The sequence below is a fragment of the Rousettus aegyptiacus genome, unplaced genomic scaffold (genome assembly GCF_014176215.1).
Source record: "Rousettus aegyptiacus isolate mRouAeg1 unplaced genomic scaffold, mRouAeg1.p scaffold_m13_p_2, whole genome shotgun sequence".
NCBI lineage: Eukaryota > Metazoa > Chordata > Mammalia > Chiroptera > Pteropodidae > Rousettus > Rousettus aegyptiacus.
In genome coordinates, this window is record NW_023416295.1 from 162154768 (window position 1) to 162167092 (window position 12325).

The 12325-nt window shown below is 42.2% G+C and overlaps 1 protein-coding gene across 1 annotated transcript in view; it reads left to right on the forward strand.

The window, feature by feature from the left end:
- The first annotated feature begins 1342 nt into the window (after window positions 1-1342).
- DRAM1 (DNA damage regulated autophagy modulator 1) overlaps window positions 1343-12325 on the forward strand; it is a 31495-nt gene continuing 20512 nt past the window's right edge. The window contains exon 1 of the mRNA XM_016127079.2: window positions 1343-1618. Within this exon, the coding sequence (XP_015982565.1) occupies window positions 1488-1618 (131 nt within the window). The 5' untranslated portion in view covers window positions 1343-1487. The remainder of the gene's footprint in view (window positions 1619-12325) is intronic.

The following is a 12325-nucleotide window of genomic DNA, read 5'->3' on the forward strand; positions in this document are numbered from 1 at the left end:
CCAACAGAAAAAACAAAAACTAAAACAAAAAACAAACCCAAACCAAAACAAACCCGAAAACAAAATACATTTTTAAAATGAAGATTCTTAGCAGGGCTCTGGTTACATGGTCTCTTTGCCCATCTCTGCATTCCCTGTCTTAACACTTATTCGGGTGTTTTTTTAATTCCAGAAAAATAAGCAGTTTCAGTCTATGCATTTTCTCCTGTGTCCGTGGCTTGGAATGCTCATGGCATCTTTCTTTGCCTGGTGAACAATTATTTGCTTTGGAACACTCTGATATCTTCAAGAACTCTTTCCTGGTTCTTCATTCCAGCATTGGCCTCCGACTCCCAGCTCTGTGCATATGACTATTTTTAAAAATCTTCTAATATTCCATACAATTTTATTTTATTTTGAATTTCAGTTCTCTAGCCCCCATAGAACTATTTAATCTTTGTATCTTGACCCCTAGCAGGGTGCGGCACCCAGGAAATGGTTATCCGGCTGAAGTTTGGTCACAAATGACCCAAAGACCTCCGCTACAAATTATATCTCAAAACTACCACGCTGGCAAAGTGCCCCCAGAACACAAATCCCTTTTCCAGAGTTTAAAATGTATTAAGTCACCAGTGCTCATCTTAGGTCACGGTTCCGAGCCTGGGCTAACCCTGATCAGTGTGAGAGGGGAAAGGGAAATCTAATTTCTAGGAAACATACTCCGAGTCCGCTGTGGCGGAAAACAGAACTGTAGGCGTCACAAGGGGGCGACCGGCGTGGCCAGGGCTCAGTGCCACCCAGACCCGTGTGTTTTTCAGGTGGACGCCATCCAGGTGGCCGTGTCCTCCGTGCCGCGTGGCCCCGGGGATCATCAGGGCGCACTTCTCCCGGACCCCTTCTGCGGGAGCGGCGGCAGCGGCGCTGCGGGGCGCGGTGGATGCCACCCCGCGGTGGCCGGCCTCGCCCCGGCGACGGGCGGGCAGCGCGACGCGGGCGGGCAAGCCCTCGGGCCCCGTGGGCTGGTACCCCGGAACTCCCGAGGGGAGGAGGGGCCGCGAGGAGTTGATCGGTTTTCTCCCGAGTTGCGCAACCGCCAGCGCGGCGGGGCGGGCGGTCCCGCCCGCGTCCCAGAGCCGCCGACCCCCGCCGAGTCCGAACCAAAAGCGAAAGGAGCCGCGCGCGGCGGGGAGGTCGTCGCGAGCCTCCAAGCCCGCGGGGCCGCCGCTTTGTGACTTCACTCGTTTCGCAACAAGCCCGGGCCGCCCGGGCCCCACCTACCCCGGCCCGCCGCCTCGCCGCGCGCGTCCTCCTGCGCTGCCCGCGCTTCCCCTCCCTCCGGGGCCGGGCCCCTGCCCCCGCCGTCGCGGAGCCCCCGTCCGGCCGCCCGTGGCTGTGCGCGCGGTGGCTGCCGCCCGGCGGGCCGGCACGTGGCGGCCCCCGCCCCCCGCCGCAGCCAGGAGCAGCCCGGCGCCCGGCCCCGCAGAGCGCCGCGCACTCCCGGCGGCGCGATGCTGTGCTTCTTGAGGGGGATGGCCTTCGTCCCCTTCCTCCTGGTGACCTGGTCGTCCGCCGCCTTCATCATCTCCTACGTAGTCGCCGTGCTCTCCGGGCACGTCAACCCTTTCCTCCCTTACATCAGGTGAGGGGCAGGGTGGGCAGAGCGCTGGGGACCTGGCAGAGGCACTACAGGGGAGCGCCGCTGATGGGGAGGACAGGGGGTCGGACCCCGCTGGAGTGCTCTGCAGAAAGACGGAGGTCTGACTCCTCGAGGGTGCATCCTGGCAGATGTGTAGGGACGCTGGGGCTACGGGGCTGAGCAGTGGTAGTTGTGACTTTACCCTGAACGCTGGACAGAGTGGCATCAGGAGGGGTTCAGGATAGACAGTAGAACTTGCAGACTCGGTGTGGTACAGAACCTGTAGAAGACGCTTCTTGGGAGATATTGAAACAAGGGCGGGTCCTGATGGATGGATGCCATTGATTGAAAGTGCAAGTTGCAGATCCAGGTGTGCGCTACAACAGCTCACACGTTTCACTTCCGCTTCCCGCCATCCTCGTGAAGTGGATATCTGGCTCATTTTTTTATTAAAGGAAATTAAGTTTAAGCAGATGTTGAAATACCACCAGTGTGACACACTGATGTCACAGCTGGGAAATGGTGGAAGCAGAATTCAAACATACCTAGATCTGTCCTCTGCCAAAAACAACAGTGCTACCTCCAAATCTTTGGGAACTGAGTTTAAGCTCTTATATATGGAGCTGCCCAAGAACCCTCTGGGTTCTGCGTGCCCAAAGTCAGCCCACAAATTGTCAACTTGTGATAGTCCTTGTGTCGTCGTTATGCTGTTTCCTTCTTCATGAGTTTTTCTTGAGTTTTGACTCACCCTTGTGAGGGTCGCTTTGTCAGTGCCCCAGACACGTGTCCTGATCCTTTTCCTGTGGGTCCCAACTCTGCTTTCCCGGTGGATATGTTTATTAGAACGATTCATCATTATTTAAGTGCTGTGACTCCTCTGAGTCTGTCGTGACTGGTGAGAGGATAATAAAGTTGATGACATTCGAAGTTTGTAGAGATTTCTAGAGATTGTAGGACCTCCCCTACCTGCAGCCATTCTGCCTCTGTGCAATGTTCTGTAATGTTTTTAGTGGGTGAGGAAGGGGAAATGAAGATGAAGCAAGAGGAGACTAGAGTTTAGAGATGCAAGAAAGAGAGTTTAATGGAGAATAGGGCAAGTCTGCAATACTGGTGGTAGTTTTGCCCATCCAGAAAGAGGTATTCCATGCATCAAGCACACTTTCGCATCAGGCCTTGTGCCCCTGCAGAAACCTGGGCTTGGCTTCTCAAGGCTCATCTCTGTCCCAGGTGCCATTGTCTTGCTCCTCTTGATTCCAAAGCAGAATAGATCCTCTGACACTTGTGTGAAAAGCTTCTTTCCCTGCAGTGCTTGTTATTGAGAAAAGAGTAACTGTGTTTGTCCTGGATCCAAAGGTCAGGAACGGATAATATTTGGTATGCATTGGCCAGGCAATCAGAGGTAGGCTTTGAGTCTTCGTAGAGGTGTGTGATGTAGTTGTGATTAATATCACCTCCCAAGGTGAACTTGAAATGGAAGACCTTCAGAAATGGGGAAATGAGCTGATAAGACGAACCACTCGTGAGTTACTCTAATCACAGACATTCCAAAGAAGAGGTTATAAAGTCAACAAGGAAAGGAAGCCCTTAGGAAAAGAAGAATTACAAGAGGAAAGGGCATGAGATTGTCCTCTTGCTGCCAGAAGCCATCACTCTACAAACAACAAAAGTATTTCTTGCCTACGTGTGCCTGGGCCTTTTAGATTGTCTTCTCTCTCTACCCACAAAAGCAGCGGGAGCACTAAATTGCCTCTGCCCCTTCTAGAAAACTAAGTAACTGAGGCAAGGGCAAGATGTAAATAAGAACTAGACATCAGGACCTGATGGAAGGAGCACCAGATTTATCAGTTTTGCCCAGAACTGTTCAATCTCATCTCCTGTAATTCATCTCTGCTCTCAATACCTCCTATTCTTCCTTACCCCTGCTCCCTCCACTTCCTCCAGCCACACTGGTTCCCTTCCTTTGTGTCACACAGGTCAGGTGCACCTCCCCTCATGGCCTTTGCACTGACTCTTCCTCTGCCAGAGTGCTCTACCTCTAGATTTCACCCTCCCTTCTTCCTCTGTTCAGATATTATCTCTGTGAGGCCTGCTCCGATGGCCCTATTTAAAATTGCACCCTCTGCTCCCGATCCCCCATATCCAGTCTTATTCTTCCTCGTAGCACCTATCACCTTCCAACAAACTACATGATTTACTTATGATGTTGCTTGTTTGTCTTCCCTCTCCGGAGTGTGAGAAATCCATGAAGGCTCCTAATATGTGTCGAATTAACAGTTCTCAGGCGCTCGCTAATGGGTACTGTTATCATCCCTCCTAGAACAGGGCTGATTCCTTCAGGGAAGGCCTGATTAGGTAGGTCACTGGTGGTCGGTCAGTGATTTGGATGTATAGGCCACTCCTCACTTTGGGGTTATGCCCCCCCATAAACCCATTGTAAGACAAAATGTGTTTAGTAACCTAACCTACAGACTAAAATAGCTCAGCCTAGCCTACCTTAAATGTGCACAGGACACATACATTAGCTATAGCTGGGCTAAATCATTGAACACAAAGCCTATTTTATGATAAAGTGTTGAATATCTCATGTCATTTGTTGAATACTGTACCGAAAGTGAAGAAACAGAATGGCTGTGTGGGGACTCGCCATTAATCATTAGCACAGCTGAAAGTACCCCGGGCCTGAAGGACACCTGAAGCATTGAACCAAAACAGAACCCTGGCAACATAGTACACTGTAGAGTACCATTTTTTTTAAAAAAACTTTTTTGTTTTTATTAAAGTATAGTTGGCATACAGTATTATATTAGTTTAACGTCTTCAACATAGTGATTGGACATTTATAGAGTATGAATTGTTTACTTTTGTAATCTTGTGACTGAGAGCTGAAGTTCACGGCCACTAGCAATCATCATCAGAGAGTACCATACTGCATATCGTTAGCCCAGGAAGGGGTCAAAATTCAAAATTTGAAGTATGGTTTCTATTGCGTGTACATCACTTTCATACCACCATGAAGTAAAGAAAACCAAAAGTAGAACCATCGTAAGTCGGGACCATCTGTATTTAGAATGAGCCTCCTTTTATGTGATGACATTGTTCGGGAGTTCTGATGTCTTTTTAACAAGTGGAACACATTGAATAAGAGCCATTGGATTTTAATTAAGAGCCTGAACCCGGGAGGATCTCTGTCTAGTATGGCGTTCAACCCGGTCTCCTTATCAAATATTTTCTTACAACATTGTTATCTTCAGTATATTGGATAAATGAGAAAATAGCTCTTAGGCATATGGGAAGATGCTCAACCTCATCAATCAAATACAAATTCAAATTAAAACTCCTTACTGCCCTTTTGCATCTCCTGGATGGGCAGAAACCCAAATATTTGGCACACTCTCTTGGTGAGACTTTGGGGAAACAGGCTCTTATGTGTTGCTGGTAGGAGTATAAATTGATTCAATCTCTATAGAGCAACTTAGGTATTATCGAAATGTCAATATTATATATCTACACGATTACTCAATATTGCTTTCAATAACAAGGTTGGAAACCATGCAAACATCGATCAGGAGAGGACAGGCTAAATAAATATAGTTTATCCAAAGAATACCTCAAACAAAGCTCTCTTTAAATTAATATTGGTGTGGAAAAGTCTCTGATACATTGTTACATGGAAAAAGCAAGATGCAAAACAAAGTATGGTACCAATTAGTGGAGGAGGTGGAGGTTGGGAGTGGAAGGGCGGGGAATAGTATACATTTGTATTTGTTTATATAAACTAATAAAAGATTATCTGTGTATGATGGAGGGAGTTGGTCATGGTCAGGGAGACCTTAGCAGATGGGAATAAGGTGGAAATAAGACTTTTTTTGCCAAACTTTTAAAAAGTTAATCTATTTTGAGATAATTGTAGATTTACATGCAGTTATAAAAAAATAATATGGAAAGGTCCCATATATCTTTTAACCAGTTTCTCTCAAAAGTAACATCTTGCAAACCTGGCATACTTTTTTGTATTTATTTTTCAGCCAAATGGATGAGTTTTCTATCAAAAAAATTAAATTAAAAACATGGGATTCAAACAGCCACTAAATTTAACAAGTTGGAATAGAACAGTGCAATAGTTCTGTGTTGTGAAACCATTAATGCAAGGATGTCAAAACCAAGGACAAATGAAAGTCAGCCTGAAAGGATTAGTTTAGATTTTTACAAGGTTACACCCATATTCTTGAGGCTCATCCACAGTTAATGTGTTAGTTTCTTATATTTCTTCCATGACCAAATCCCTCAGGCTGTCTTGGATCAACATTACTTATCAACTCCTCCTAGTTGATAAACTACTCTGGTTACATCCCTTTTGGCTTGTGTCTCATGCTTCCAGAATATTCTGTGACTTTTTAAAGTTTCGCCAATTCTGCATCCTTTGTTACCCTAGTCTCACTTTTTTTTGCAAGCGCTGTTTGCTATATACATTGTGGTCTTTGGCCACACCCATTGTTCCTCTTGACCACAAATCCTGGTCAGTGATTGGTGACAGAAAACCTAGAATTAAGCCACCTTAAAATAGCATAGTAAAAAAAAAAAAAAAAAAAAGATAAAATAATTTCCCTAATTTTCAGATTCATTTTTGGGTTTTTAACTCCAAAAATGAATCTGAAAATTAGGGAAATTATTTTATCTTTCGTTTAGTTAATGATCACAAAATTAGGTTATAATCACAATAATGTGCTAATCCTTATAATGAACAAAATAAAATGAAAAGACAAAATTCTTGTAATGAACCAAAAAATCTTAAAATGATTCAGGAGCTGATATTTTAAGGGAGCGGTACATGCTTTTCAATATATGACACAAAGTCCTTGATTTCACATTTGTCTTTTGAAGGGAGACATGAAGCAACTCATTTTTGAAGAAATGATTTATGACTTCAGTTTTTCCAATGACCATTCTTAATCTGTGTAAGAATATTGATCTTGTTTACTGTCTGTCTCTCACATGAGAGTTCTATGACATTAGAGATTTGGGGTCTGTTCGCTGCTGCATCCCCAGCATTTATGAAAGTTCCAGAGTCATAAGTGCTTAGTAAATACACTAGGTGCACCTGTTTTATTTATGTTTTATTATTTTTTGTCATCTTCTCAATTGTTAACTGATTCTGTCAGGGTTGTTCATTGCTTTTGGCCATGTCGTTCATCTCTTCTCCAACACTATGTCTACTGACTTCATGAAATTCTCCATGTTTTACAAGATTTGCAACCTCAGTCTGTAGTCGATTTGACTATTTACCTATCTACCCTCTCAGATAATAAGCCACTCTTTATATCTTCTTCTTAGGCTCAGTCTCATGCTTCCAGAATATTCTGTGGCCCTTTACTTTTAAAGTTTCGCCAGTTCTGCATCCTGGTTGCTTATTATTAGCTTAGTCTCACTTTTTGTGCAAGTGTTGCTTGCTGGATAGAGTGTGTGCTTTGGTTACTCTCATTATTCCCCGTTTCGTGTTTGGTGACAGAAAACTGGGTTATCTGTTTATACAGCATTTGATAATCACACTGAGAGGGAACATAGTGTGTTGGATAAGGGAACAACTTTGGAGCAGACAATTTTAGTTAGAAAATACCATGTGCCCCAGCTGTAGGACTTCAGACAAGTTACTTGACTTCTCTCTTCTTCTCCAATAACAGCACCTCCCTTGTCAGTTAACACATGAACCCACTTAGATCTCCTTAACACCCTGGTCCAAGAAAGTAAGAGGTTCTCTGTAAGCATTTGCTATCAGTATTATCAAAGGACCAGTCCACAGTGGTCTGGATAGATACCAACGTTAAGTAGGAAAGCACATTTGGTTGAGGGCTAATTTTATAAGTGATCAGTTTATTGGTGGATATAGCAGAAGTTTTCTTTATCTTTCTTTCTTCCTTTTTTTTCTTCTTTTGAAGGTGATCAGCAACCTTTATTCTGCTCCTTATCATTCATTAAGCAACCTACGCAATTCGTTTCCTTTACTTCTGCCCCAAGTAACAGTAGCCAGAAATGGACTACACAATAGTGGAAGACCTTGTAGAAGAAATTAACCAGCCTCAACTTAATGAACTTGCTAGTTTAACTGATAACTTCATTTTCTGAAAAATAAACTGACTCAAGCCAGTGGACCCTGAAAACTCCTCCCAGTGGTGGCCACTCTCTGAGCTGCTTTGCTTTCTTTTTTCACCCGTTTCTTTGTGTGCTTATCAAATGCCAGCTGTGTTTGTTCCCAAATTTGTTTATCCCAGTTGTATTTTTTTTTTTATTGTAATGGTGTCATTTAACTCAAGATATATAAGCTTTGTCTGTAAATGAAAAAAGAGAATTGTAATTTCTAAGGAAACTTGATTGAATGTTTTGGAAAGATTCAAAAGAGATGAGTCAAAAAATTATAGTCTATTTCATAGTGTTCATGACAAATGTAAAAATTTACACAAACTGACAAAACGCTAGAAGGATTCTGCACTCAAATTGCTTCAAAAGTGTCTTTAAGATTTCTCTCCACTTTAAAGAAACTGAAACTGGGAATGAGGTCATTCAGAGTAAAGGGTTTATATGTCAGGAAGAAATATATAGTGGACTGGTACTCGGCTGTAGTGGACTCGTACTCGTGTGACGACGGCCTTGGCCTACAGCAACAGGTAGGCAAGTGAATGTACCTTTATATATCTGTGGTGTGTATGTAACCATCAAAGTTTTTATGACTTCCTGCTTCAACCAACCGTTTTGATTACTAACTACATTGAATTTCAGGCAGTAGTGACGTTCCCTGTCTTGTTCAACTATAACAATGGGCTCCCAGGTAATAACTAATCAGAGAATGAAGTCTGTGTGCATAAAAGTCACATTCTGACACAATGTTATCGACACTCATCTTTACAGTGCAATGATCATCGCCTCCTAGTATCTCTAAGCCATAGTGTTATTAGAACAAAAAAAGGAGGCATGCCATTTAAAAGTTTGAGCTCAAAAGGTATCCTTTTAAATTGTAATTTATAGTCTAATATTTTCTTCCAAAAAGCATTACCAAAACTAGTTAATTCTAAGAAAAACATAATGAGAAAATTGAAGATCCCAAACTTTTACAGCTTGAAAATTAATTGATGTTTGGCTTCTGAACCAACTGTAAATAGATAATTTTTCCTCTGTTCAATTTTAATTTTCCATCGTCACTTGATTACATTACCCCCCCCACACACTAAATTAAATAGAATTGTGAACATTTTTCTTTTGTTATTCCTACTTTTAAAAAGGCATTAATTGCTCAAAAGTCTTGACTAATGCAGGGCTGACGAATTTTAAATATAAGGGCTCAATTTCAACTTAAAAAAGAAGAGTCCTCCTAAACATAATAGTCCTATTTTACCTGACAGTAATCGTGTCTCAGTCCATCAAGAACATGCAATGTAGAGTTATTGCATGCCAAGGACAACTTACTAATGGCTTCAGAAGGGTTACCTGATGTTTACGTGGTTATAAGTATACAATACTGTAAACTCATATGGAAATATGATATCATACAAAGCACAACAGAGAAGAATCCTAAGTCGTGTCGATTAAAATTATCCAACTCTAGATGCAGGACCTGGAGTCCCCGTTTGCTAGGAGGTCACTTTTTTAAGACTCAGTTTCCTCATTTTTAAGGTCACGATAGTAGGTACTTTCCTTACAGTGTTGTGACGATGTGCCTGGCCAAGTGTAAATGCCGAGAAAATGTTATTTTTTTTTTCTTTTGTAATATCAACAGCTTTAGTCTAAGCAGCAATGGTTTCTAGACTCCCCTCAAAAAACTTCCCGAATGTGACCTCTTAATCACCTCCCTCTTCGTTAAGGGTCTGGTCCCAGCCACTGTCATCTCTTGACAAACTACCGGAATAGCGCCCTAATATGGTTTTCCTGGTCTACAGTCCTTTTATACCATCCTTTAAAAACATTCACTTCATATCACCTCCCTGCTCTTAGCCCTCAACAGCTTTCCATCGTGCTTAGAATAACATTCATAGTCCTTATCGCAACCATGGGGCTCCCCGTGACCCCCTCCCCATATGCACACACACGTCCTCACTCGCTCCACCTCCAGCCGCATGCCTCCTCGCAGTTCCTCTAACATATTGCCACCTCAAGGGCTTTGGCTTTGCTATTCTCTCTGCTTGTAATTTTCCTGACCCAAATATTCCATTTCATTCAGATGTCTGTTTAAGTACCTTTCCCAGGTTACCGTGTCTCAGGTAGGTGGCTCACGGAGCCCACCGTTGTCTTCTCCAGCTTTCCTTTCCTTCACAGGATTCCTCACCCCGAGACTGTTTTTACTGCCACCTGCATAGGAATATAAGTTCCATGAAAAAGGGGCTTTTTCTGTTTTATTTACATTCACCATGCCTACAAAGTTGCCCGTTACACACAAGGCAGTCAGTAGCTACGTGTTGAATTCATGAATCCTTGAAGTTTTTGTTAGATGTCAAGCTTCTTGAAGGTAGTGAATTATTATTTTTTTATCCCCAATCAACCATCACAGTTCCCGAAGCTTAAACAATGTTTTAAAAAATGTGTGAGTGACCAAAGAGGAAACTCAGACTGCTAGAAGGCAAATTATATGTGAGTCGTGTGAGGAAAGAGCAAGTTATTTGCATTTACAAGTAGGAAATTTTTTTTTAAATTTAAAAATAGTCAATACAGCTTTACCATGCCACTCTAGGGTAATTGTCACCAAGTAAAGCTGCCTACAAGTTAGTCTTAATAATTAAAAGCATCTGATAAAATGTAATTACTTTTTATTATCATACTTATTTCTTTTAAATAATGTATTTAAATATTGTGAAGGTAGAAGAAGTAATGATCTCCTTTTAGTGGTGCATTAAGTGTTTTTAGGTTCTAAGTCTTGATTACTCTTCCAAGCAATGGGCCCAGGGATTTTAATAAACCTCAGTCTGGGCACACAGATAAGTTTGCATCTTGCCATGTCAGTCCTCCCAATAAACCATGACCCCAGGCTTTAGAGTAATGGATTGCATGTAACCAGTGATTTAAAGAACAGCATTTGACCAAGCTTATATTGTCATACATGTCTTTTTTGTATTGTTTCCATTCCTTTGAGCATCAAGTGATTATGCACTAGCTTAACATATAAACTAATTTGGAGAAGGATGTTAGATGAATGACTTGGAATTTTCTATGATGAAATTAACATGTAGAATTACAAATAAAGGAAGTGTAGACATAAACTGATTTCCTAGGCTCAAACTACCCTGGAAACTACTGTGTACACATAATAACCTCAACAGCTTCTAAGCCACATGCAAATGAGCTATTAGTTCCTATCCGCTCTTCAGTTTTCAAGAAGTGCCTTATTTATAAGATGACAAGTGGGGAGGTAGATAGGACTGGGGCAGGGCTGGAACCACATTGCTTAAGCCACATGATACAAGATCATTTGGGAGTTAGGTGGGGAGATTGCTTTTGCTGGGTTAGGAGGCAACAGATTTTTCTCCTCATTCTCCATTTTCCTGAAGAATCCGGTACCTAAGTACAGCTGCGCCAACCATACACTACTACCTCTGCCTTTGCACAATTAGATAATTTAGTTTGAACTTAAAAAAATTAATAAAACAAAGAGAGGCTGCCCACAGGGTCTCTTGGTACTTCCTTGATGTTATACTCATCTGGATTCCAACATCAGGCAGAAGAGACGTAAAGCGATATTTATATATGATATAACATATTAGCACATTTTCTTTTGCTGCTTGGAAAGCTTTTTAAATATTCTTGAATAAAATTTCACCAAATGTTTTAGGTGCCGTTTTGTCATTTTAATGGAAATAAATCACAAACTGACCATTCTTACCTAACAGATTGGGGAATTTGTGTCTCCGATTGTGTATAACACATAATAGGTGTTCTGTAAATATTTTGTTGAGGAGTGGGTAAATTTCATAGTTTGATGCGGAGCCAAATAAAAAAATTTTTAAAGATGGCTGCATTTAATCAAACAACTGGTTATTAATGCATTAATATTTTCCCCAACTTTTGTAGTGTTAACACTGCCTATGTTTTGCCAAGTGTAGGAATGTAGTCCCATTGGTACTTGTGCATTGATGGTGAGTGTTGTGGACTCAGGAATTCTGAAAGGAAATCAGATTTACCATGGCAGTGACTATTTGTGAAAGACCTTTATGATTAAATTATAGCGTTTGAGAAGCTGTGAGGTCCTGCTTACTTGACCCTTTCTTGGTATACAGAAAAGGTGTGATGATTCCTCATTACCATTGTGGTTCATTGCCCAGATGTGCTGGAGACAGCTGGTGTGTGCTCCTGAAACCCAGCTGTGTGCATTGCTTCCCAACTCTGTGTTCAGCGACCTACATTTTGGTAGCTCGAATTTTTGACGTTTCGAGAGTAATTTATACTATGGAAGTGGGCTTACGCCACAAGTCAACCAGAGCTGGTTTTTAAGCCTTTACTAACACATCAGTGCTGGTTCTCTGCCTCACCCCCAATTAGTTCTTCTAATTGTTTTGTTCCTTGCCTGCTGTTAGAGCACAATGAAGGGAGGAAAGTTAGGGAGTTAGACATCTGGATTGGAATATAGATTCTGCTATGTAATAGCTCTGTGACCTTGAACAGGATGAGTTCTCTAATACCAGTTTTCTCCTTCGTAAGATGAAGTTGATATAGGACCCATGTATGTATGATAAG